The 26,226-nt window shown below is 39.2% G+C and overlaps 1 protein-coding gene across 2 annotated transcripts in view; it reads left to right on the forward strand.

Annotated features, from left to right (window-relative positions):
* Nucleotides 1-24,919, forward strand: part of LOC141428925 (NAD(P) transhydrogenase, mitochondrial-like) — a 34,798-nt gene extending 9,879 nt beyond the window's left edge. For both annotated transcript variants that reach the window (XM_074088998.1, XM_074089006.1), the window contains exons 7-23: nt 3,496-3,651; nt 3,798-4,002; nt 6,726-6,935; nt 7,015-7,095; nt 7,403-7,548; nt 12,881-12,969; nt 13,056-13,140; nt 13,314-13,427; nt 13,963-14,129; nt 14,762-14,899; nt 15,182-15,399; nt 16,170-16,321; nt 18,493-18,646; nt 18,725-18,829; nt 18,904-19,023; nt 19,222-19,313; nt 19,435-24,919. In XM_074088998.1, the coding sequence (XP_073945099.1) occupies nt 3,496-3,651; nt 3,798-4,002; nt 6,726-6,935; nt 7,015-7,095; nt 7,403-7,548; nt 12,881-12,969; nt 13,056-13,140; nt 13,314-13,427; nt 13,963-14,129; nt 14,762-14,899; nt 15,182-15,399; nt 16,170-16,321; nt 18,493-18,646; nt 18,725-18,829; nt 18,904-19,023; nt 19,222-19,313; nt 19,435-19,581 (2,379 nt within the window). In that variant the 3' untranslated portion in view covers nt 19,582-24,919. The remainder of the gene's footprint in view (nt 1-3,495; nt 3,652-3,797; nt 4,003-6,725; nt 6,936-7,014; nt 7,096-7,402; nt 7,549-12,880; nt 12,970-13,055; nt 13,141-13,313; nt 13,428-13,962; nt 14,130-14,761; nt 14,900-15,181; nt 15,400-16,169; nt 16,322-18,492; nt 18,647-18,724; nt 18,830-18,903; nt 19,024-19,221; nt 19,314-19,434) is intronic.
* The last annotated feature ends 1,307 nt before the right edge of the window (nt 24,920-26,226 follow it).

The following is a 26,226-nucleotide window of genomic DNA, read 5'->3' on the forward strand; positions in this document are numbered from 1 at the left end:
GTTCAAATGTTCGTTCACAAGTCCTATAAAAAAGACGGTCGTTTCTGACCTTTGGTTGTAACTTACAGTAATATCGAAATTTCTCTCAATGAGAGAGAGGTCTTATTTATGAAAATACGAACTTTTTCGGTCCATATCTGTATCTGTCTGTGCTAGTGCCAAGTACGGCGCTTACAGATGCCAACAAAAGCAAAACGTCTAAAAAGGTATTAAATAATAATTGGTAGTTTGAAAAAGATAAAATTATTTATTTTTAATGGTTCAATCAATTCGGGGTGAAAATGACGCACGCTGGGAGCCGTGACGTTGCCCGATTGTATTGAGATGGTTACTGGGTGCTATTTTTGTCCATTTAGCCATGATAATGTGCAATAAGTAGTTAAAATACCGGTGATCCTCCTCGGGATTTCAGAACGCTGATACCTAGATAGTATGCAATGTCTTATTTGCGAAACGAACACGCTTTTTTGGTTTTTATCAGTAGCATAATTATTATTTATTACGAATACTTAGTGTTATTATCGTACTTAATTTAAAATGGCTACGGCGTAATGTACCTACACAATAAACACTGTAACACGAGTGATATCTAGGTGTTCTAGATATGCTGGTCACGTATATTAGTTTGATCTAGTTATTCACACAATTTGCGGCATTGTCACTGACTCCAGTTAGGTATATAATATATGTATAATTATTAAATGAACAAATAATACCACGCCCTGATAAGTATTTTGTAGATATGAGATATTTTCACTTGAATGTTATGGTCTAGTGTACCTACATACATTCCTTTGGCTTCTATAAACTCGTTTACTATTCGCAATCAAGCCCAATTAATGCTTTCAATTAAAAGGAGTCTCTTGATGATCAATGTTACTACGTCAAATAGTCAAAATACCATAAACGGGACTTACGAGTAGCACGCTAACACACGAGTAATATTTACCTCGACGTTTCGACCACATTACAGTGGCCGTGGTCACCGTGGTGTCAAGTGTCCCAGATATTTATTTATATTTATTTAATACATTATATCAAAAATAGTTATGCTAATTGTACTTTAGATAAAATTAGCGTTATATCATTAGTTTATTATAGGAAATATGTATTATAATTAAAGTATGTTAAATTAAATGTTATGCGATGTAATGATTATTATATAAAACGATAATTATATAATTTGCAAATATATTATTTGTTCTTATACGATTCAACGATTATATCAAATAAGCGTTATTGGGACTAAAATTATACTTATAAAAAAAAACTAGACGCTTGTCGTTTTTCACTTTGAATCTGCATTTGCGTGTGACATTTAATAAACGGCTTTAATTTAAATATACCTCATGTGAGACAAACAACATATTCCAAAAAAAAAATATTATTGACTTTTGAATTTTGCAATAGGATACGTTCTATAATGAGATGGGTATAGAAGTGAAGGGAATACAAAGATTAGTACAAGAGAGATCCTTTATCTCTGTTACCCTCGCACGCGTTAGAGTATGCCTGCCTGAGACCCTACTACGAAGTGCATAATTCGAACTTCATTTCGTGCCATCCCGCTCACGCTAATATGATTTAACACGAGAGTGAGAGAGATGATATGATACGAACTTCGATTTTTGAATTCCGTTGTAGCGCCCCTGGTCAATGACACCAGACCAGACTCGATAGCAAACCGGCTTCTGCGTTTTTGCCGGCTGTAGTCATTTTTTTAAATGGTTGGCTATATATGGATATATATATTTTTGATACTTGTTTAATTAGGAGGGTTCGTAAAATGCGAGCATTTTATCCCTCGAATTAGGCGATGAATTAAACTGTCTGTCAAATATAAACAGACCAAAGCGGTTTGACTTTAGAGTGGCAATAAATAATAGACTTGGAAACATACATTATAGATATAAATTTGATAGTGATGTCGCTGGCTTAACGACGATTTTGTATACATTTATAAAATGGATTGAGTTATGTCCATTAGAATGATTAGGATGATTAGGTACATCTCTGATTGCGCTGAAGCAGTAAAGCAACTTTTGTTTGCTTTTGGCTATGCTTTTGCTCAACGTTGAATAAATAACAACTCAAATATGGTTACACCTACAAGGTCGCCGGTATCGCGCACAAAATGTAGTTACCCGTAATATCAGTAGATTATTAAAATAAAAGTAAACCATCGATTAACTACTTATCAATCATATTTAAGTAATTTTATCTGTACAATAATTGAAAGTAAACTTTCTATCTTCTAATTGCATTAGAATTCCAGGAGCTATCTTGTATTGCCGCATTATTATCTTGCAGCGTTGCGATTATCGTATTCTTCGCAGTAAATACCTTATCAATAATCTCCTCATTTTTTTGAAGTCGGTTAAAAAAGTGATCTTATCAAACTAAGAAAAATATGAAAAAATATTATTGCTACTACTGCCGATTTATTAGGTATTTTAAAATTTTCACCGATACATAGTGAAACTGATAGCATGAACTGAGAGTCATATTTTTAAGCGATATAACAACTTTCCGCTTTTCACATTGTAATTCAACTATAGACTGAGGAAGGAACGACGGGAAGGAGTGACATTGTTTTCGAGGCTGACGTTTACTCTCCACTTTTCATTTGTTTGTGCTTTAGCTCAGAGATAGCTTAGAGACTCAGTGGAAATAAACTTCAAACAAAAATTACATTCATCCCCTATACCATACGTAGCCAATACGTAACATGGCAATGATTTTGATTTGGAAGATTTTTGTTTTAGATTTCAGACTCTTAAGTTTTAAAGATGTTTCTTTGTCCTATGGCCTCTCAAACAGAGAGAAGTGGTTTGAGCTTGGGCTCCGACCTCCATAATTTTTCGAAAAAAACTACACCGGTGGCGAAGCCGCGGGCACCAGCTAGTTATATATAATTGGCATAGTTACTAATTGCTAATTGGCACAAGTAAAGTATTTTTCCTTCAACTTCTCTGGGAGTAGGTTATACAACATTACCCTCCGGCGAAAGCCAAGGGCTATAAATATAGATTCACTTTGAGGAAGGTTTGCATGATGTATAATTAGGCATTTTCAAGCAGGGCCCAATCCATAATTTAATTATAATATTATAAATGCGAAAGTGTGTTTGTATGTTTGTCCGTCTTTCACGCCGTAACGGAGCGACGGATCGACGTGATTTTTGGCATAGATATAGTTAATGGGCCCGAGAGTGACATAGGCTACTTTTTATCCCAGAAAAATGCACAGTTCCCGAGGGAACAACAGCGCGCGATAACCGAATTCCACGCGGGCGGAGCCGCGGGCAAAAGCTAGTTGCATAATAAAGTACGAACTAATAATATTAGTGAATTTCAATACAAAATCGCTAATACTATTAGCTTGTATTTTATTATGCAAGCGGGCCCAGGTGGTGTGAAAAATAAATAACCACATTTGCTACTTCTTCGGTAGATTAATATTGACTGAAGTAATTACATTGTAATTTGAACACAGGAAGATGGAGCGGGGGAAGGTGGCTACGCCAAAGAAATGAGTGAGGAGTTCCTAAACGCGGAAAGAGCTCTTCTAGGAAAAGAAACAAGGACCTCCGACGTCGTTATTAGTACTGCTCTCATTCCGGGGAAACCTGCACCTTTGCTCATTTTAGAGGTAAGTTTTCTAAAGATTAAAAATAATTGTATATTTATAGAGAACTAATATAAGTCATGTGAGAGTATTTTGGCGCTTGTGATATCGTGATATTGGATTGTGACAGAAAAGTCTTATGACAAGTTCATGTTTAAATATCATATCAGGATGCGGTTCGCGATATGGCACCGGGCAGCGTAATCGTGGACCTCGCGGCAGAGATGGGTGGCAACGTGCAAACGACGCAGAAGGGCGTCATCACGGCAGTGCACGGCGTGACGCACATCGGCCTCACCGACCTGCCCAGCCGTATGCCTGCACACGCCTCCACACTCTACGCTAACAATATCTCTGGATTACTCTTTAGCATGGGTAAATATTTTAACTGATTTCTTACTTTCTTATTTTCTCAGTGTTATAAGAACTTTTTATGCTTGTTTCACCACCTATGATAAATTTTATGTGACAGATATATGTATGTGATACCACCGGCCAAAACAAACAGGCTGCATAATAGATATTTGTAAAATATGATCAAAGAGTCCAGCTCTAAGGTCTTGAGTCTTTTAAATATCGAATCGATAACATCTTCAATTAGGTACAGTCAACTACAAAGAAGATACTGCCAATGTTACAAAAATATGTATACACGACTTTAAGGTCGTATATGTTTTTGTAACTTTGGCCGTATCGATATCTTGGTATTTAGTTGACTGTACAATATATTTTATTCTGAAACATCCAAAGAAATGTCTTCCTTATCTTCGTGATCATAGTACGAAAAGTACGTCTTTGTATAGCACTTATTGAAGATTCGTTCTAATTTCAAATTAGAGGATAGTAATGGAATTTCATACAAAATTGCCGGCCATGGCAAGCAAAGAGATCTTTTGTTTCAGTAGGTTTTTATTTCTTTTATTGACTATCTATATCTATAATAAAAAAACTTAGTTCGCGTATGTGTATTTACTTTTTAATTTCTTATTATGATGACCAGGTGGCCAAGTGGTTAGAGAACCCGACTATGAAGCTTAAGGTCCCGGGTTGGAATCCCGGCCGGGGCAGATATTTGTATGAATAATACGAATGTTTGTTCTCGGGTCTTGGATGTTTAATATGTATTTTTTATCTGTTTAAGTATGTTTATCCGTTGCCTAGTGTCCATAGTACACTTTGCTTAGTTTGGGACTAGGTCAATTGGTGTCAAGTGTACCATGATATTTATTTATTTATTTGACTACATTATTTAATTAGATTAAATTCAATATAATAAACAAATATTAACATTATTATTATATATAACCAATTACTAAGGTAACGTCATTTTTTAATAAATAAAATCATCACAAGATTTGGTGGCAAGAACATTAACCCGAAAAGCTTACAAAATAAAAAATATAAAAAAAAATTGAACCGACTACAAAAACCGGCCAAGAGCGTTTCGGACACGCCCGAATTAGGGTTCCGTAGCCATCACGAAAAAAATAAGTATAGTAAATTAAGTATAGTATAGTAAATTTATTGTACCATTTTATCGCCATAGTTTACATAAATATCCGTGCAAAATTGCAGCTTTCTATCATTGATAGTCTCTGAGCGAAGCCCTCGGATGGACGGACAGACAGACAGACATGGCGAAACTATAAAGGTTCCGTTTTTGCCATTTTGGCTCCGGAACCCTAAAAACCATGAAAATAATTTTCTACCAGTCTGAAGTCGGTTGGTGCCTCAGCACGAGCCAGCAGGAGTGGACCTATAGTCATCTACCTCACCTACGAAGTTTATATTGGGTTTCATAACTCCTGCTGGCTCGTGCTGAGGCACCGACCGACTTCAGACTGGTAGAAAATTATTTTCATGGTTTTTTGTAGTTAGTTCAATTATTATTATTATTATTTTCACGCTTTTTAGTGTAAATAATCCAAGATACAATAGTTTAATATCAACTGCTCGTCACCTTTTAGGAAAGATTGCTTTTTCCGATGCTGAGACATTCATTATTGAGGAGTCCTGCCACCACCCGTTTTACCATATGCATTACGAGGAGCATAACTTGCTTAGCAACTGTTTCAACGTAATTAAAATACTTGTACTTTAGTAGTAACTCCAACGGTAAACTGTGGTCTTCATCATCAGTTCCACTTCACCAAATGATGATTTTCAAGAGCAAATGCACGAGTTACTACTAAATATATCGAATTTACTATAGGTGTCCCTACAAAATTTGAAAAGTTCTCTCGATTTCCTTACGATCCAATCATCAGGTCCAGAGTTGGTGCTTATGGTACCTAATTGAAGACATTCATAGACGAACGCGAAAAAAAAATTCACATCAGTTCATAAATGACGGAGTTCTGAGGTAACAAACAAAAAAAAAACCGAATTGATAACCTACTCCTTTTTAGAAGTCGGTTAAAAATAGTTGAAAAAGAGTATTTAGGAATAGGAAAATAAAAACTTATACGGATTATACCTAAAACGCGTGGTTTTTAATTAAAATAAGTGCTATTGTTTCCGATATGAGTTCATCAAGTGATATGGTATTATTTCCTTGGATTTATTTGAGAAAAGCACTATACAAGCCTCGTCCGCGAACAGGGATTGTCGCAATCCCCTATTTCGCGGTGTCTGAAGTAATGTACTATTAATTGTTTTGTTTTTCCTCTGGGCGTACCGCTCCCAACCCACTAGCAGCCACCACGAGTGCCAATAGCTGCCCCTTTTATTACTGTATCCAACCCGAGGGCCGCTTTTGCGCTTCATCATCATCATCATCATCGTCGTATTAGCTGTAGGACGTCCACAGTTGGACATAATCCTCTCCCACGCGCGCCACGCTTACCAAGCTCAAACATATGATTGGTCGTGTGGCTTGGCGTGGGCTCGGAGGAGCTTTTCGCTGCGTTCTGTCGAATGTTTGCGTTTGGACACATCAAAAGGCTGGTGCGAGTAGCGCTTGAGTCCCGCTTACAAGGTGGCCACTTATAGCAGCGTTTAAGATAGGGTCTGGGATGGGAACGCTTATTAAGTCGGCAAGCGTGTAACTTGTCATGACAAAAAACATAACAATGACTTAACTGGTTTGTTTGTGTTAGGTACCGACGATCACTTCAACATCGACTTAAAGGACGAGGTTACGCGCGGCTCGATCGTGCTTAAAGCAGGCGAGCTGCTGTGGCCGGCGCCGCCACCGCCCAGCATGCCGCCTGCGCAGGCCGAGGTCGCCGCCGCCGCGCAACCTGTCAAAGTCGAACCGCCTAGCCCCTTTAACATCACACTAAAAGACTCCTTCATGTATTCTACAGGTAACAGAAAATATGATGTCATTTAAGAACATGCTGTGAAATAGAAAAAGATATCTAATACAATTTTTTCACTTTTCAGGGTTGGCTTCTCTAATAGGTTTAGGAATGGCATCGCCGAATCCAGCGTTCACTACAATGACGACGACCCTGGCTTTGTCAGGTATTTGAATTTTAACAACTTGTAAAATAAAAATATTATTTTGCAAATGGATCTTATACATGACTTATTTTTACCTTACTTTTGGAAAGTCCATTATTGTCAAGAAGAATTGTTACTTCACGCGGGAGAGGCAGGCAGCAGCTGAGTTCGACAAAAACTCAACTATCTCATCTCATCAATGGTTATTCATTAGCTGCATTAGTTGTCTGGCTGTTCATATTGTATCTTTTTCTCGTCCGAGTATAACGCCCTTTTAAATGCAATTAGTGAGTGTTCTTGGGGTGTGATACATGTTGCGGTTGTGCAGGTGTGGTGGGCTACCACACAGTGTGGGGCGTAGTACCGGCTCTGCACTCGCCGCTCATGTCTGTCACCAACGCCGTGTCGGGCATCACCGCCGTCGGTGGCCTGCTGCTCATGGGCGGCGGATACGTGCCCGAGACTCCCGTCCAGGTAACTGACACTGAACACGCAACCGAATAACTTCACATTTTTACATTTACTAAATATTAACAAGATACGTGGGGTTGTTGTCTAAGTTGTAAAATAAAGTTTTCATACTCATAGGATGCTCCGAGTTCAATATTCAACATTTTTACGGCGTTTTATTTCCTCATTGAGGTAATCGTCCGAGTGCTTGACACGCGAATGCCGAATAAATACATCCTGCACGAAAAGTTAACCCTTCCGCCACTTCCCATACAACCATTTTCGGTCGCAACATTTTCAAAAAGTCGCAGTCAAAGTCAAAGTCAAAATATCTTTATTCAATTTAGGCTATAACAAGCACTTATGAATGTCAAGAAAAATGTACCACCGGTTCGGAAAAACCTCTGCTGAGAAGAATCCGGCAAGAAACTCAACGAGGTATATATATATTTTTTTTAAAACAGATTTACAATATTATTAAATGATATGTATACATCACAAGTATTTAACACAACTTTATTTTTAACACAGTAGGTTCGCTATTTGAAGGGATCGCTAATGCGGATCGGAATTATTTCCAAATATCCCTGTCCATGATATAATCATTATTATTATTTAATCGTATGGCGTAAAACATTAAACAATTACACTAAAGAAAGCAAATTACAAACTAGCTATAAATCCACATTCAGGGTCCCAAGCCACGACATTAAGTCAGGTGTCAGATTGTACAGATCTCCAGGGGAGCCCGAGTATGAGTGTAGAGGGCAGCGCTGTACAATGTGCTCCATAGTTTGAGCCTCCTCGCCGCATTCGCAGAGGGCCGAGACCCGCCAACCCCACTTGTACCGAAAGTAGTGACAGCGTCCGTGTCCTGTTCTCAGTCTGTTTAAGCGGCACCAGAGCTTGCGTGGTAGACTGAAACCATCTGGTTTAACCGTGGGGTCTATAGTTTGCAGGGCAGTTCCAGTAGTTTGTGCATTCCACTCGTCCTTCCACCTCTGTTTGATGTCAAAATCCCCTAGGTTTTGGGCTGTTACACAAGCAGGGTGCCGAGATTTAAGCCGTTGGGGTGGAGGGTGACAGAAAGGCTGGTGAACAGGCAGAGACTGGTCCGCCTGTATTTTTTCCGCTTCTCTTTTTAGCGCTTGCATCCTGCGGAGATGTGGTGGAGCAATATGGCTGAGAACTGGGAGCCAGTGGAGGGGAGTAGACTTGATTGTGCCCGAGACACATCGCATGGCCTCATTCAATTTAGTGTCCACTTTTTGTACGTGCGCACTCTCAAGCCATACCGGAGCACAGTATTCGGCTGCCGAAAAGACGAGCGCTGCAGCTGACGTACGCAGGCAATCAGCGGAGGCACCCCAGGTAGTGCCACAGAGTTTATGGAGGATGTTGTTCCGTGAGGCAACCTTCAAGGATACCTTTTGGAGGTGCTTCTTGTACGTCAGAGTCCTATCCAGTGTCACTCCAAGGTATTTTGGGCAGGGATTGTACTTAAGTAATTCCCCTTTGAAAGAGACAGCTGGTTGGTAGTTTGCCATACGGTTATTAAGGTGGAAGCACGCCACTTCTGTCTTGCTTGGGCTTGGTATCAGACGCCAGGAACTAAAATATTCATTGAGCCTTGATAAGTCGGATGATAATACTTCCTCGCCAGACTTGAAGTCTCTACCTTGAAATACAAGTGCTATATCATCAGCATAAATGAATTTGGTGGCCTCAGTCGGTGGTAAGTCGTGGATATATAGATTGAAAAGAGTCGGGGCAAGTACAGAGCCCTGTGGCAGGCCATTATTGAGTTTTCTCTTGCGGCTTTTGGCGTTACCCAGGTAGACCTCAAACTCCCTCTCACTAAGCATGCTCATGATGATATCTGCTATTTCCCTGCTTGGAATCGTTTTAATAATTTTAAATAGCAGCCCTTGTTTCCATACCGTATCATAAGCAGCAGTTAAGTCCACGAAGACTGCAGTGGATTTTAGTTGCCTCTGAAACCCAGCTTCGATATGTGTGGTTAGGGCTAGGACCTGATCCGTACAACTTCTGCCACCCCTGAAACCAGCCTGCTCGAGTGGCATGACAGCCTCCACGTATGGAGTTATTCTAGCAAGGATAAGGCGTTCCAGAAGCTTATAGATACAGCTGAGGAGGGAGATGGGGCGGAAATTTTCAGGTCGGTCGTCTGTTTTGCCAGGCTTCAGTACCGCTATGACCTTTGCCAGCTTGAATTCCTTAGGCAACCGGTTGTTAAGTAGAATATAGTCAAAAAGCGCAGCAAGCCAGCCTATGCTCACCGGGCCCATGGCTCGAATGAATTCATTAAAGATGTTGTCTGGCCCCGCTGCTTTGCCGTATTTTAAAAGCTTAATGCCATCCATGACTTCACCAATACTAAAGGGTCTTGAGAGGTGCTGCCCAGTCGGAGCACTCCTTCTGTCAGTTCTCAGCGCTTGTTTTACTCGTTTAGTAAACATCTTATCCCTCTTTGCTCTGGTTACGTCTACCATTCGGTTGGCAATAGCATCAGGGTTGACTTTCAGGCTAAGTTTTTGCGGGTGTTGTTTCCCTGACAGGCGGTGCAAGACTTTCCAGGCCTTTCTGCTTGACCTCTTGAAATCCATGTTGCCAACCGCAGATTCCCACTTTTCCTTCCTGCTTCGGTCCAAAGAATGAAGCAATGCTGCTCCAGCACTCTGATCCTCCGATTCCTGGTATTCGTGGTATAACTTTTCGCTATCTGAATTCCAGCCAGGTACATATTCTTTCCTATAGCCCCTTGGTATGTTAACTTTAGCTGCTTTGATGACTAGTTCAACAAATTTACTGTAGTTCGAGGCGATAGGTTCTAAGTTTGCTGCTGCAAGTTCTGTGTCCAAGCTCACCCGGAAACCATCCCAGTCCGCGCGACCAAAATTCCACCTAGGCACAGGCATCGAATTAGCTAGAGGTATTTTGAGGCCTATATCTGTGACGATCGGTCTATGTTGGCTATTTGGAAAATTGCCGAGCACTGTACAGGTTGCAGGTAGAGGCTGGTCAAGGTGGTCTCTGGAGACAAAGGTCAAGTCGGGATTATAGTCCCTGTTCCATCTTGCAGAGTGAAAGCTACCCTTGTCTTTGGCATCAAACAACAGGTGGAGATCACAGAGGTTCGCCCAAAGAGCAAGCGCCTCTCCATTCTCGTCTATGTCTCGATAGCGCCAGATTGTGTGATGGCTGTTGAAATCTCCCATGTAAGTGCAAGGATGTTGAAAGTTAGGTAAAACACCCGGTGGCCATTTCACTTTCGGCGGCTTGTACACGTTAGTTACTGTGAGATTATTGACTTGGATCGTGACTGTGAAAATGAGATCAACATCGCTGGAGTCTATCAACTGGATGTCGTTCAGGCTTGACCTCGCGTAAGTGGCTATACCATATTTAGGGTGGTGCACAGCTTTAACTAAGGTGTACCCGGGCATTTTTCTTCCTTTGAGTTCAAAGCATCCCTGATACGTCTTCGTTTATCGTCGCCTTTGATATTAAAGTCTTCTTACAATAGATAAAGCTCAGTATCCGACAAGTAAGATTTTTCAATTGATACATAGGTAGATGCAATTGATCGTAAAAAAGACTAGTAATTTTCTTTCATTATTATAAACAATTTGTTTATACTGCCTTTGGCTTTGAGTTATGGGAAGTCAATAACCAATATCAGAAAATATGAAACCTTCTGCTTCACGTCAAGGCACTGAATATTATGATTATGGTTTTTAAGTCACTCCAAAATCAATCTGAAAAGCATGTTGAGAACCACTGCATACATAGAAATAAAAAAATTCCATTCTGTAAAAACAGCCCACTGTAACGAATCTGAACACATGCCAACACTTGTAAACACAGTTACAAAACTTTGTGTTGAGTTTTATCTCCTCAATATATAAATACTTTTTTCGTTTAATATTACTTAATTACCTAATCTATCGGTTTTCAAGAATAAGTTTTTGCTAAATTAATGTAAACTATACTAATAAAACATTTCGCATTGTTCGAAAATACGATTTTCAACGTTGTTGTGTTCGATATTACGAGTTTGTATTGAAGACGACAACAAGAACAGAGAAAATTTCTATTGGATTTTATAAAATTATGAGGACTGCACGATCAATTTCATTTCACAGTGTATTTTCGATCGATTAAGAAGTAAATATCACAATATTATTTTTGATGGCGGCGAATATTTAATGACGACACACTTGCGACACATCCATGAAAAGAAATACGAAACAATAATAAAAAATGACAATTACAATGAGCGGAACCAATAGAACGACGAATGCATGAATACGCGTTAGAAATGAGCAGAAATAAGTCGCGATGTGGCGACAATGCGACGGCAGTGTGACTGGATTTTTTTACGTTTATTCCCCACTTTTCGAAACTGCGTCGAAACATGGGTTTACACGACAACATAACGTTACGGAACAATGTTACAAAAATTCGTCCGTTACGACACAATAAGTGTCGGCTTATGTCGTAACCGCTACTTGATATGGCTGTATGGGTTTGGAAACCAAAGGTTCGAAACCAGTTTAGGAAACAGATTTAATTTTCTTTTTCGGAAACCTGGTTTAGAATGAAGAACAATCGTTCTGTTTTCTAAACTGGTTTCCCATACAGAATGAAAGACATCCACTATTATAACAGTGACGAGCACTCGTACGCTTACCTAACAGTCACAGCAAAAAAATCTTAAAAAAGGTTCGGCTCAAGGTTAACTTTTTAAAAATACTAAAGGCAGTGCCTACCGATGCTAAATATATACTCAGCGGCAAAAAATCTGGCCCTCAAATGTATGCAGTTATAGGTAATTTTGTATGGAGACTGGGCCAAATTTTGTGCCGCTCAGTATAGATAGTTTATAAAAGTGGTGATTTTGTAAACACTAGATTATTCACCTACTTATATGCATATCGGATGGCAGCTGGATCAGATACCAAAGCGTTATTGAATGGATGCTATTCGATTTCAGGAGTCACGTAGTTAGTACACATGCATTAATTTACATGTGCTATTTTTGAGACGAATTTGAAAATAATATCTAGCTACCACAAAAACTTAGACAATCGTTGAACATGTGTTCCACACATGTTAGTTCATAGAAAATTGCCAATATAGGTTTGTCTAGGACGTGTTGAGTTTTTTGCAATAAAATCATCTCACTCATTTAAATTTCTTAGTTAGTTTGTAGTACTCTTGAGTTTTTACTTTTTATATGGTATAAAGTTACTAACATGTTGTCTTGCATTTTTGGCATGGCATAACATAAAATTGAAGTTTTTTTATATGCTGTGTTTCTTTTATTTTGTAGTGGTTAGCAAGCACGGCAGCTCTCATCTCGTTTGTAAACGTATTTGGTGGATTTTTGGTCACTCAGCGCATGCTTGATATGTTTAAAAGGTACAGTTGTTATCCTTTATATAATCTTGTTATCATTGAGTGTAAATATTTTAGCACAAAAATAAAATGTGTAACATCTGTTTTAGACCTACTGACCCACCGGAATATGGATACCTCTATGGCATTCCCGCAGCGGCCTTGCTTGGAGGCTATTTTGTTACAGCTATGCAGGTACGAAACTTGAGATAATTATGAAACTTCATTTCTAAGAACACATTTCGTTTCTAAGTTTAACTATTGGACTGGCGGAACGGAAAGCGAATAACTATCGAATTTAGTTTAAAGCACGAAGTAGTCCCAGTCATCGTGTTTGAATGATTTAATTGCCATGTTTATATCGACAGGGTTATGCTGAAGTGCACCAGATGGCGTATCTGGCCTCTTCCCTCTGCTGCGTAGGAGCTCTCGCTGGACTGAGCTCTCAAAGTACTGCTCGCAAGGGCAACTACCTTGGAATGGTAAAACCTTTTCTATTTTTACATTTTATGATCTGTTCTCAACGCCCAGCAACCGATGATTAGAAAAGGCATCCGTAATGTATTCCATAAACAGTACTTGAGCTTAGACTCTGCCCGAGACCCGCTCATTGTAATCTTGATGACGTTAGACTCAATCTAATGATCATTGTAAAGCCAATGAGACAGAGTGGGCTCATGATAAAACTATTACACGTGGTTAACTTATATTGCTCAAAATATAAGTTAGTATCCATATAAAAATAATAGTTTTATCTTCATAGAATCTTACTTGCGATTTTAAAGTGTGGTATTTTTATCATAGTCTATTTAATTATTAATGACCATCACTGACTCTCAAGACAAAGTTAGTGTTCATAATAATTGTACAATCTTCGATTTCAAAGTGGCAACTCGGGTTTAGCTCTTGACTGTTGTTGGATATTTGACGATTCTTTAGTAATATGAGGTTGTTAGACCAATTAGTCCATTTAGGAAAAAGTTTCCAACACAAGTGTCAGTGAGATGTTATTCTAAGATCGGCGTGGCGGGAGGCATCGCGGCGACCCTCGGCGCGCTGACGCCGAGCGCGGAGGTACTCGCGCAAATGCTCGGGGTGGCCGGCATCGGAGGCCTGCTGGGCAGCACCATCGCCAAGAAAATCGAGATTACAGACCTGCCACAGCTTGTGGCTGGATTCCACAGGTAAGTGGAACTGTAATGTATTAAGTGTATTATACATTTTTGTTACAGTGAAATTACTACTGAAAGAAATGTCGTTTGCAAGTGTTTCACCATAAATGTGTCACTGCTGCAGTGGCGCAACAAGTAACGGAAAAGTTACCTGTATGTTTCATTCTTCCTTATATTTAGCTATGTCCAGCAGTATTTTGGACAACGTTTATAACTTGGACTTAAAATTGTCGTGCTCGTGGCATTGCGTAAATTACTATTGTCGCACTGTGAACACAGTCTTTATTATCTAACTAACGGCTTAGAACTAAAGGCTTAGAGTCATGAAATTTGGTATGTAGGTAGCTGGACGTCTGGAATAACACATTAGCTACTTTTTATCCCGATGTTCCCACGGGATAGGGATAAAATCTCGAACTAATAACCGCTCGGCTTAGAGTCATGAAATTTGGCATGGGTGTTTTAATTTAACGTCAATGAAAACCACGATGTAATTTTAGGGAATCCCCACGAGAATTTTATAAAATGTATCTAATGATTTACGCGTGCGAAGCCGCGGGTAAACGCTAGTTTATTATATTAGTAGGATTGTGATTACAGGTGTCAGACTGTAAATGGATGGAAGTTATCGTTAATGTTTTCAGCTTGGTGGGCATGGCCGCGGTGCTGACGTGCTTGGCCACGTACATGCATGACTTCCCGGCGATGGCGCTCGACCCCACCGCCGCCACGCTTAAGACCTCGCTGTTCCTCGGCACTTACATCGGTGGAATCACATTCACGTAAGTTCACCACTCCATCCTTAGTCTAAAATAGTCTAGACAGTTCCTTAGTTGGTCCGTTATGAAATGGCTGATGTATCTTGTAATGTACGAATTTCAACGAACAGTCCGCCTTGCGGGGCATTTTACAGTGATGCTGTCGCCATGCAAATACCCTCTACAAAAAACAATAGCAGCGTTCGTGCAACGAGGCTGCAAACTTTATTAAAAGAACGGGAAAGAAAATTGTAACATTTTGGAAACCGTCCTGGCGTAGTAGCTTCAGTAGTACATTACTTCCAGTGGATCCCTGGTGGCTTACGGCAAACTGCAGGGCTCGCTGTCGTCGGCGCCGCTGCTGCTGCCGGGGCGACACGCGCTGAACGCGGGGCTGCTGGCAGGCTCGTTGGGCTGCGGCGGCGCGCTGCTGGCGCTGCCCGACGCGCCCGGTCTGCCGCTGCTCACCGCCGCCGCGGTACTCAGCGGCATCCAGGGGCTCACGCTCACCGCTGCCATCGGCGGTACTTTTTTCTCTCTTTTTTATGTTGCCCGTAATAATATTACATTAAATAATAATATTACATAATTTTAATGCATTGAAAGCTTTTCTAAATTAAATAACAATTTGATTACTTACGTCGTGTAGTACGACTGCTACTAAATGAAATTAGGAAACTTAGATTAGGAAGCTTCCAAGACCAAGATCATTCCTGTAAGCAGCCATCTTGTCGCTGCTGCTCGACGCGGCGACTTGACGCTACTTTTTTGAGTCACGGGAAATTCAAAATCATATTCAAAATAGGGTCACGTGACCAGATTTATCGCTGCAAACGAGCGACGAGCGACTGCATGTGGCCGCACCTTTAGGCATTATATCCGGTACGTCGCTCTAACTAGTGTTTGGGCTTTGATTGTACTCTAATATTTTTGTAGCAAGTGTGGCAATTAATACTTTGTTAAAAAAATCACTCTTTTCAAGTAAAATAAAACGTACGCAAATGCCAAAAGCTAATACGAACTGCGTCTGGTTACGTAACCAATTATTAGTCACAATTGAGAAGTGTCTTAACTTTTCTCGTTTCTCTATATTAATAAAAACTAGTAACGGGTCTAAACCCGCAAGAAGAATCATGCAAGTGGCATGACATTGCGGCACTCGACCACTACAAACTCGTTGAATTTTGAGTTTCACAATGTTATGCAACTCGCATATTCTTTCAGGTCTTAACTGGGCTTTAGAGCACCGCTTAGTAAAGTTAAAGTAGTCTTGAATGAGTGGTTTTGTGTGCAGGTGCGGACATGCCGGTGGTGATCACAGTGCTGAACAGCTACTCGGGCTGGGCGCTGTGCGCAGAGGGCTTCATGCTCAACAACTCGCTCATGACCATTGTGGGCGCCCTCATCGGCAGCTCCGGCGCCATCCTCTCCTACATTATGTGCAAGGTCACTACCAATTTTTTTATCAGCTCTTGTATGTACTTCAATCTGTGAATAAATAGTTACAATACTGCAGAGGCCATGAAGTAAGGGATTGATGGACGAGTTTGGGGTAGATATAACAAGTCCAGCAATCTCTGTTCTGGCCGAGGTTTGTATAGTGCTTTTCTCTAACCATGTGAGGAAATATTCCATCCATCCATCCACGCTCCAGTCTAGTGGTGGTGGGCTGTTTGTAATTTATCCTTTGTCAGTTTAATGTTAGTAAGCAAATTTAAAAAGTTAGAGCGGCGGACAAAAATGGTTTTTCTTACATTCCTTATGGCCTACGCCAAGAAGTAATGTAGGGAGCCATCAATGAGAAATTTCATGTCCCCATTTCGTGACATTAACGCATACATTTCCGAGCATGTTTGAGAAAATTGTAATGTGGGTTTCTTGACAGGCGAAATGTAGAGAGAAGATGGCGTTAATATAGAGAGGTCCGGTGACGTTACAGTCTTACTTGCGATTGGTTTACTGAGTTCTATTCCAAATTAAGGAAAAGACTGGGGCGTGCAGTGAGGGTGGCAGCAGTACCACTGCCTCTGCTGGTGGAGGCGGGTGCGTGCGGGAGCAGCTGTTAGCGCTGCCTACCCTCACTGCACGCCAATGGGAAAAGGTGGCTCCATCAGTTTTTTGATGATTCAGCCCATGTCGAGGTTGAGTAAGACACGGCATGTAGAAAGAAAAATCGGTCAAGTGCGAGTGCGAGCGACTCGCGCATGAAGGATTCCGCACTTCCGTACAATGTTTTAAAAACAAGTAGTTCAATAATAAGTTTTTGTAAAAAAATCTAATACAAGCTTTTTGTTGTTCGTTTAAATTCTCATCCTCTTTGGCTGTCGCCCTGTCGGAGGCTGACTAGCGCTTTAGACTCTTGCCATTCGCCGCCGCCCGGCGCCCACGGCAGAAAAAATTGTCTGAACGCGGTAATTCGGCCGAACGGCGCGTACTTATTATGAATTAGTGAATAAATCTTAACCTGATTTTAAATTTTGACCTTGTAAATAAATAGTGTTACTTAGTATGGACTATAACGGACATTTTTTAGTGTAAAAAACATTAAATACAGCGGCTGTGAGTGCTTTATTGAAGTAGGCTTTTGTGAAGTGTGTGTAGTGTGTGTCGGAGGTTTGTGGATCATAAATTGTTATTTAGTTTTAATGCTGCACAAAAAAAAACCACTGTCTTAGAGACAATTATTAATTATTATACTATCGAAGGTTTTATAAAATCGCAAATTAATAAGTAGTTAAACATTAAAAACACATAGGGTCACTCGCGTTGCCCCTAGCAACTGACGGCCATCATCTTGGCAGCCTAGCAACCAAAAACCGCTGAATGAAACACGTTTCTTGTATGACGACCCCCTTTAATTTTCTTCTTATTTTATTTTTAGTATTTGTTGTTGTAGCGGCCACTGTAATACATAATCTGTAAAAATTTCAATTGCCTAGCTATTACGGCTCAAGAGATAGAGCCCTGTGACAGACGGACAGACAGACAGCGGAGTCTCAGTAATAGGGTTCCGTTGGCACCCTTTGGGTACGAAACCCTAAAAATTAGTCGTGGTTCTGTATACAGTACTGAAATGTGAGATGTTTCGCATGCCATGTTGAAAACTTCCTTCCAAAACTAAAGAGGAATCACTAGGACCATCCTCTTTCTAATACAAAAAAATATCTTCGAAGATGATTTTCAAGTGTCGGGCAGGGGTGACACTAAATAAGGTATTTACCGGCTCGGACATACCGATTTGGAAATACCGACCTGAAGCCGTATTGTCTAACGTTTCTGACGCTCGCGATCGCAATCTCAGATTAAATAAAAAAGTAAAGATGGAGAGCGGTAAACAGCCAAGTGAGGCTGTTCACCGCTCTCCATCTTTACTTTTTTATTTAATCTGAGATCGCAATCAAATGACCGTTTTTGTATGCGAAATCTGTCATTTGATTGCGATCGCGAGCGTCAGAAACGTTAGGCAATACGGCCGCCGTTTTTGGTGTACACGCCCGTAGAATAAGGGTCGGTATTTCCATGTCGGTATTATTCGGGCCAGTAAATAGTGTCAACCTCGAGCGGGAGTAATTACGCATTAAAATACAATCTAATTGAAAACCCCCTCCTTTTTCAAGGCTATGAACCGTTCGTTACCGAACGTGATTCTCGGCGGATACGGAGTCACCAGCAGCGGCACCGCGCTACCGTCCGGTGCCACGCACACCGAACTCAATGTTGACTCCGTGGCTGATCTGATTCACCGAGCCGGCAACATAATTATTACACCAGGTAATTTGATCATTGAGTTTACGTGTTAATCCGAAATCCATTCGTTTATTCCCTGTATTCATAACCATTTTTTATCAGGTTACGGGTTATGCGTGGCCAAGGCACAGTACCCGATAGCAGAGCTGGTGGATATGCTGAAACAGCAAGGCAAAAAAGTGCGATTTGCGATCCATCCGGTTGCAGGTAAAGTTATTTTCTGAATACCATTTAGTGTACTATTTAAAATGGAACAGATTAAACTTCCATTCAAATTGCAGGTCGTATGCCTGGACAGCTTAATGTGCTGCTTGCCGAGGCCGGTGTACCCTACGACGATGTGTTGGAGATGGAAGAGATCAATGAGGATTTCCCCGACACTGATCTTGTCTTGGTCATAGGTAAGTGCGCTAATTTCTAAACAATATCTAATTGCAGCACACAGAACAGAAATAACTAAAAAAAAAGTTTTTTTTTTATTTAGCTAAGAGCCCATGTAATAAATGCGGTAAATCTAAATATCAGACTCCAAACTAGGCTGCGCCTGTATCCTGGTAGCTTGCGAGTGCGATTAACAGGATTAATTTTTGTATCTGCAGGTGCCAACGACACTGTGAACAGTGCTGCCGAGACCGACCCTAACTCCCCCATCGCTGGAATGCCCGTTCTCAAAGTCTGGAAAGCACAGCAGGTAACAATCAACTAATGTAATATAGACATATTCTTGTACCTTTGTTTGTATGTAGTGCTTAGTTTATCTTTAAGATCTTTCTGTAATAGAAAGCAACATTATCTATGTTTTTTACTTGCAGGTGGTCGTGATGAAACGATCAATGGGTGTTGGCTATGCAGCAGTCGATAACCCAATATTTTACAACCCGAATACGGCAATGTTGCTCGGAGATGCCAAGAAGACTTGCGACGCTCTGCTTGAAAGAGTCAAACACCTTGCTGCTTAAATCAAGTCGCCACTGCTATACTCATTAGTTCATTTACGAAATAAGTACAAGTCATATGGATGAAAAATCTTTACTTTCGAGATTAATCGGCTACTAGAGACTGATTTTGACTGCACGCACATCGTTGGACTGATTAACCGTACAATGACCAAATGAATCATACCCGATTTTAATAATAATGAACGTAAATATAATCGGATTCAGAGGACGTATCATAATTTTGAAACCGCTAAGTTACAGGTACCAGAAAGGTTGTTTTAGCTACAATAGAATAATTCCGATGACAAAATCAAACTAAGAAAAACTGGCAGAATGTCTATTTTACACTACTCTAAAAAGTTATTTTTGTTCGGAACTGTGCATTTTTCCGGGATAAAAAGTAGCCAATGTCACTCTCTGGCCGTCGATCCGTCGCTCCGTTTCGACGTGAAAGACAGACAAACATACAAACACACACTTTCGCATTTATAATATTAGTATGGATATTCTCCAGAAAATCCTATAAAATCTGGGAGATGAGTTTTTCCACAATTAGCGACAAAATGTATGAAACAACATTTTAAATTTGATAAAGAGGTCCTACAGAACTGGGATTCTTCCAATGTTCAGAGGAAGAGTAGGGCTACCTTTTTACTTATGAACTTGTGACTTGCGAGTAAAATACCAATTTTTAAGAGGTTTTGTCATTAGTTTTACCTTGTCTTGACAGTTCCGATCTTTGCTAGCTCGCTATGCTGGATTAGTTTCTCTGTAAAGTACTAATTAATTTACTGAAATTAAATACTTGTTATGAGTGTTATGACTGGACAACAGCCGGTCGTGCTAATGGCAAAAGTCGATGTCATGTCAATTTAGATAGATAGATAGATAAAACGTTTATTTGTTACTGCAAACACACACAATCAAAATTACATTAATTAGAAAAAAAAGAACAGTCATAACTTAAAAGTAAACAATTTTTAATTGTTTGTGTGCGTTGCAGTAGTGCAAAAGGGCCATGGCTCAGTGGTCAACATTGCTCATAGGAGCAAAACACTGATATTCTGCCACAACCCAGAGGGTTTTTTACGTTTGAGGGGGAATTTACGTTTGCGATTGCTCTAGCCGCTGTACTAATGGCATACTCATTAAATGTGCATTCATAAATAGTTACTAGGTACTTGAAATATTTAGTCAAATTTATTAATTATTAATTAAAGTTTTGATTTTATGAAACTTTCATGTATCAATAATTTTGGATGATTATTTCTCCATCTCCAGATCAGATATTTCTCTAGAACTGCATTTGATTCACTCCGCTGTAGAACTGCTAGATAACTTTACAAATGTTATTATTGATAGTACATACATATATAATTGGATTTCCATTTTTAATATTTCTATTTTTTTTATTTAAATGTGAGATCTTTTATTAAATGAATATACATTTTTACTATTAAATCCTAAATGTAAAGTTGCTAAGTATTTTTTTTATACGTATATTTATTATTTCCACAGAATTTGTAATATACCAGTTACCAGCGTCACCTTCCTTCACATCGCATTCCATTTATATTGTTTTAATTGTTATGATTCAGTAGATATTCAGTTCTTACCAGTACATACTTAGATAGCTTTAGCGATTTTTTTAAATTGATTACTGTATCGACGCATATCAGACTCTCCTAAAAATTAATGCAAATTGGTATCAGTGAGACTGATAAATGCAGTAAGCATTTTTAGAGTCCCATATGCGATTGTGATAAACGGAACCCTATTACTGTCTCAGCGCAGTCCGTCTGTCTGTCACAGGGCTGTATATCATGTAATCGTATTTGACAGAGTCTGAAATTTATACATAATGTATATTTTATTGGGTTGTAATTAACGCAAGCTTCTTTAAACTGTCATTTCTGCCTTTAAATATAATTATGTGTCTACTAAATTAATAAATAAGCGACTTTTTTAAAGCGTTTAATAAATACTTTTCAAGCGACCGTATATTGTGTACTCCAAGCTACGTTTTAATGAATCAGCATGACGATTATTATATAGCAACTAAATTTGTAATATGTCTACAAATGTTAAGCTTCTAATAAGTGTCTCTATTGCATCTATCAAACAATTTTGCATACTCTACTTTGACCCGTCGAACGCTCTGCGCGCCACAGTGGCGCCTATCTAAGTACTCGTGATTAGTCACTTTTTGTTACTAGTTTCGATCACCCTTTAACATAGGGTACTAGTCCAAAATTTCCCAAAAAAGTCGTTGCTCGCGCGACGGGTTAATATTATCACCTCTTTTTTTAACCCCCGGCGCAAAAAGAGGGGTGTTTTAATTTTAAGTTATTATATGGAAATTAAATGATATTGTCATCAAAAAATTAATATGTGAAAAAAAAATTATGACCAATATTTTTATACCTGCGTTAGCATTTATGTAATTAGCGGCTAAATCTTTTTTAATTAAACATGTTTTTTTTTGTGAAGCAATATTATCTGGGCCGCTATAAAACAAAAACCTACTCGCAACATCGAAGGTTAAGGCAGGAGCTAAGCTTCGCTCCCGCCTTAGCCTTCTGAACCTAACCTATCCGAGTGCTTCTGCTCCGAACCGTCTTGTTCGCTCGCTCGCACAAATCAAATATTTTTGTTGCATTTGGCCTGCATGAGGTTATACCGTCTAATCATTATTCTAAATGTTGTTATAGATTTTAGTCATTATTAGAATAACCGAATATTGAAAATGAAATTAAATAATTTTATATATAATAAATATGTATATTATAATATAAGCATTATATATAGCAATTGTTGCTATGACTAATGAATGTTATATTACTTACTCGTATTTTAAGCTTATGATAATATTATGATATTTGAACGTAGTTAAACGAAATTATCTTAAAAGTTTCTATAACGATTGAACGGCACTCAACGAACGAAAAATGAGTGAATTTTTGTATGAAAATACGAGCACTTCTAAATCGTGTCTAATTATAAACAAATACATGCGACTTGTTGCGGTATTCTGAGTGCGGGGGCCTACCATGATCTTTTCATAAACGATCCAAACGCAGAGCAGTTCAATTTAGGCACCTAAACTGAATCGTCAAAATTGGTACCACGACGTTTATTTCTCAGAGCTGAGTCTCAATGGTTTACAAGTGAATGAAAGACCGATATTGTCTCTGGTCCGAAACTGAAACGCTAAGTCGCGAAAGGGATGCCGCTATATGCAAACCAAATATTGTACACTAAAACCTCTTTATTTTGGAAAAAAATAACTCTGTTATTCCGTGTTCTTAGCAACCGTTGTGTTGATTACAAATAAAATGTTTACGCTGTCACTAATCCAAGAGTCTCTTTTCTCACTGAAAAAATAGTTTTATCAATGAGGAGTTAAGAAGCACAATGTCGTGGGCACCTATGAAAAGTTATAAAACTTGATTAAAAGTTTAAAAGTTCTTGAAATTTAAAAATATTCCAAGTAAAACACTTACAATTCCAAAACAATTGACAGAATGAGTAACTTATACTGAATTGCTAAATTTGACACTGAAGCGAGATTCATTTCCCACTCAAGTTAAGCGTCATGGTACGAAAACCGCTTGAAGTGAGTGAATGAAAATGTCTGTATCGCTGTTGCTGAACCGTGCTTGAACTGAATCGCAAAAGTAACGTCGTGGTACGAAATAGCGATGCAGTTCAGTTTAGAGCCTAAACTGGATCGTATTAAGAGAGCGTGGACCCCCTGCACTCTCATTGGCGGAGTCGGCGCCGGTTACCGCGCGTGCGAGCTCTCGTTCCCGCGCAGCGCACCGCGAGATGTGTTGCTAATTTTCATTAAAAAAGTAATTATTTACGATGCTCTTTATTGGGGGTTGATGTTGATTATATTGAAGCTCAAAAATAAATAAGTACTTAGCTGACTTATAATATAGTCGCCAAGTCATCAATTTTGAAGAAAATTGATAGAATAATTGATAATTGATTAGATTGATAGCCGAGTTATATTAATTGTTGTTTGTAAATTTCCGCTTGATTTTGCATAATTTGCTGGTATTGTAAAGAAGTTATATTAACCCGTTGCTTACCTACATACAAAAAAAGATGTTCCGTTGCGGAAGCTAAATAAGACTTTAGTCGCTGCACTTATTATTTCCCTATTTTATTGATACAACAAGTAATATCAACCGGTCAAGTGCGAGTCGGACTCGTTCACCAAGGGTTTCAGTTCCAAGTACAGTAGGGTCAATTTAACTGGTTACTAACATACGTATAAGATAAAAAAAAAACGGACTTTTGTTATTGGTTGTGCTGAAAGAGCCACCTTATATCAAATTCAGTTTTGATTCTCTGGGATTTTGTGTGGAATTTTTTTGTGACTATCTTTTGATTGCGTTGATTAGATCAGGCGTTTTCAACCTTTTGGTTTGAACGGCACACTATTCGTTCATCAGTTTCACGGCACACCAGTAAAAAATAGCGAAGTGCGAGTCGAACTGGCGCGTGGTTCCACCCGCCCCGCCATTCCTTCCGTTCCGTAACCATAACAACCCACTCGAATCGCCACGTCCCGCGTCAGTTGTTTTCGTACTATTTTGTCATTAAAATATTCATGATTTCAATGTAGCAAGGCAGCATACACTTCGCGGCAATCGCAGCACGCCTGAAAGTATACTAACGTGGCACACCCGTTGAAAACGTCTTACTTAGATGTTTGACTTTTTTGCTGCTCCATGGGGTAGCAGACCAAAGTATTTGATATTAATTTCGGCTCTAAGCTTGAGTCGGTCTTAAGGAAAAAGAATTAAACTTTGTTATTTGTCCGTCAGCAGCTGTAGGTACTTTATGAATGAACTTAAACAGCTGGTCAGTTTTTTTTTAAATATTGTGGTGTACATTGTTTTTTCCATTTACTGTACGGAACTTTCTATGCTTCGATGCACGAGTTCGACCGGTGCTGTTTGTATATTTACGCATGTTTGGTATGCATCGACACAACTAGGCTTTATCCTAAGTGCCATTATAATGTAATTAAGGCAGTTTGATTTAAATGTATTTGTAAAAAGTCAAAAATTATTCCATTATATACTTATTACATAATACCTACAAGAAGGTATAAATATTTTTGGATGTTGATGTGATATTGCAATTTTGAATTCCTAACCTAAATTTAATTGTTTGGTGAGTCGACATCTTCGATTCTCGTTGTTTTTCAAAATTTGTCAATGATATAAATTGTAAGTCGTAGTTCCTTTGCTAGAAAAAAGTATCTACTTAAGAAAAAAAGTGTACATTTTCTTTTTTTGAACATTTTGTGTGTTATAAATAAATGATACAAGTATTTCAATTATTAGCATTCCTCTAATTTTTCAACGAACTATCGACACGTCACGCCTGCGCCTAATCGAAGCTCCTGTGACCGAATTGTCTAAAGCTCTTGCGCTCGCGATCGCATTCACCGTCTCTTTCTACCCTCATCCTATACAGTGTGAATGAAAGAAGTGGTGAAAATGATTGTGATTCTGATTGCGTTAGATAATAAGGCTTCTGGTATCTAGAAGGCTGCCAGAGCATCTCTATGATCCTATAGAATATCTAACAAATAACAAGACTCGATATCAGCTACAGCCAAACAATTTAAAATAGTCCTTTTAATGGCTTATTCCATTCTCAAAAGATTTTAATTAAATTTCTGTCGTTATTAGTAAGCGTCAGGACCCCTGGACCAATGGAGATATTTGATGTTTAGAAAATACTAAAATTTACTACCTATTTGCTACTATTTAATACCTAACTTAAAAAAATTAGTACCTCGATAGACAAAAAAAAATGAGTATGAAAGTGGTCCAGACATTCTGACGTCAGGATGTCTGGACCACTTTTTTTTTACACAGTTCGAGGCAACACAACTATTTTATCTCTTAGTAAGTATTTACTACCATTCTAGTACCCCAACATATAATTAATTCAAATTTTTTTAGCATACCAAAAAAGTGTTACACACGAAATTGCTGCTTAACAAAGGTCCATGGTCGGGCTTAATACATTTCATTTTTATTCTGTTTCCTTCATTCCCAGCCCAGATAATTCTGAATTACTGACTCTGAAGTGACTGAGTGATATGAAAATGCCAACCCTGTTTTTTATGTATGTACACGCTCATAGAAACTGAGGGCCAACTCCGAAGATCGAGAATTGAGTTCGTATCGTACCGTCCCTCTCGCTCTCGTATTAAATAGTATGTGACAGAGGGTGTTGGTACGGCGCAACCTCTATGGTTGTAACAGCTCTATGACGTTCTTCTGTCAAGCTTGTCTTGTCACGAATTTACATAAAAGGAAATACGTTATTACAATTTGTGTTATGTTTTAAATAAAAGGCATTGTATTGCAAATGATATATTTATATCCCAAGCCCAACAGGGGGACCGCACGACACGAACTTCGAGTCCCGAGTTTCGTAGTAGCCCTGCTGATTTGAGCTTTTATGGGCGTCTAGACACGAAAAGAAAAGTCGGTATTTCCATGCCGATATTATTCGGGCCGGGAAAGAGTGTCACCCGGCGGTGTGATACGTTTGTAAACGTGTGTGACAGTGCCGCCACTGTAGCCAATTTTAGCCATTTACGAAATAGCTACAAAAAATTTATAGCCACAC

The sequence above is a fragment of the Choristoneura fumiferana genome, chromosome Z (genome assembly GCF_025370935.1).
Source record: "Choristoneura fumiferana chromosome Z, NRCan_CFum_1, whole genome shotgun sequence".
NCBI lineage: Eukaryota > Metazoa > Arthropoda > Insecta > Lepidoptera > Tortricidae > Choristoneura > Choristoneura fumiferana.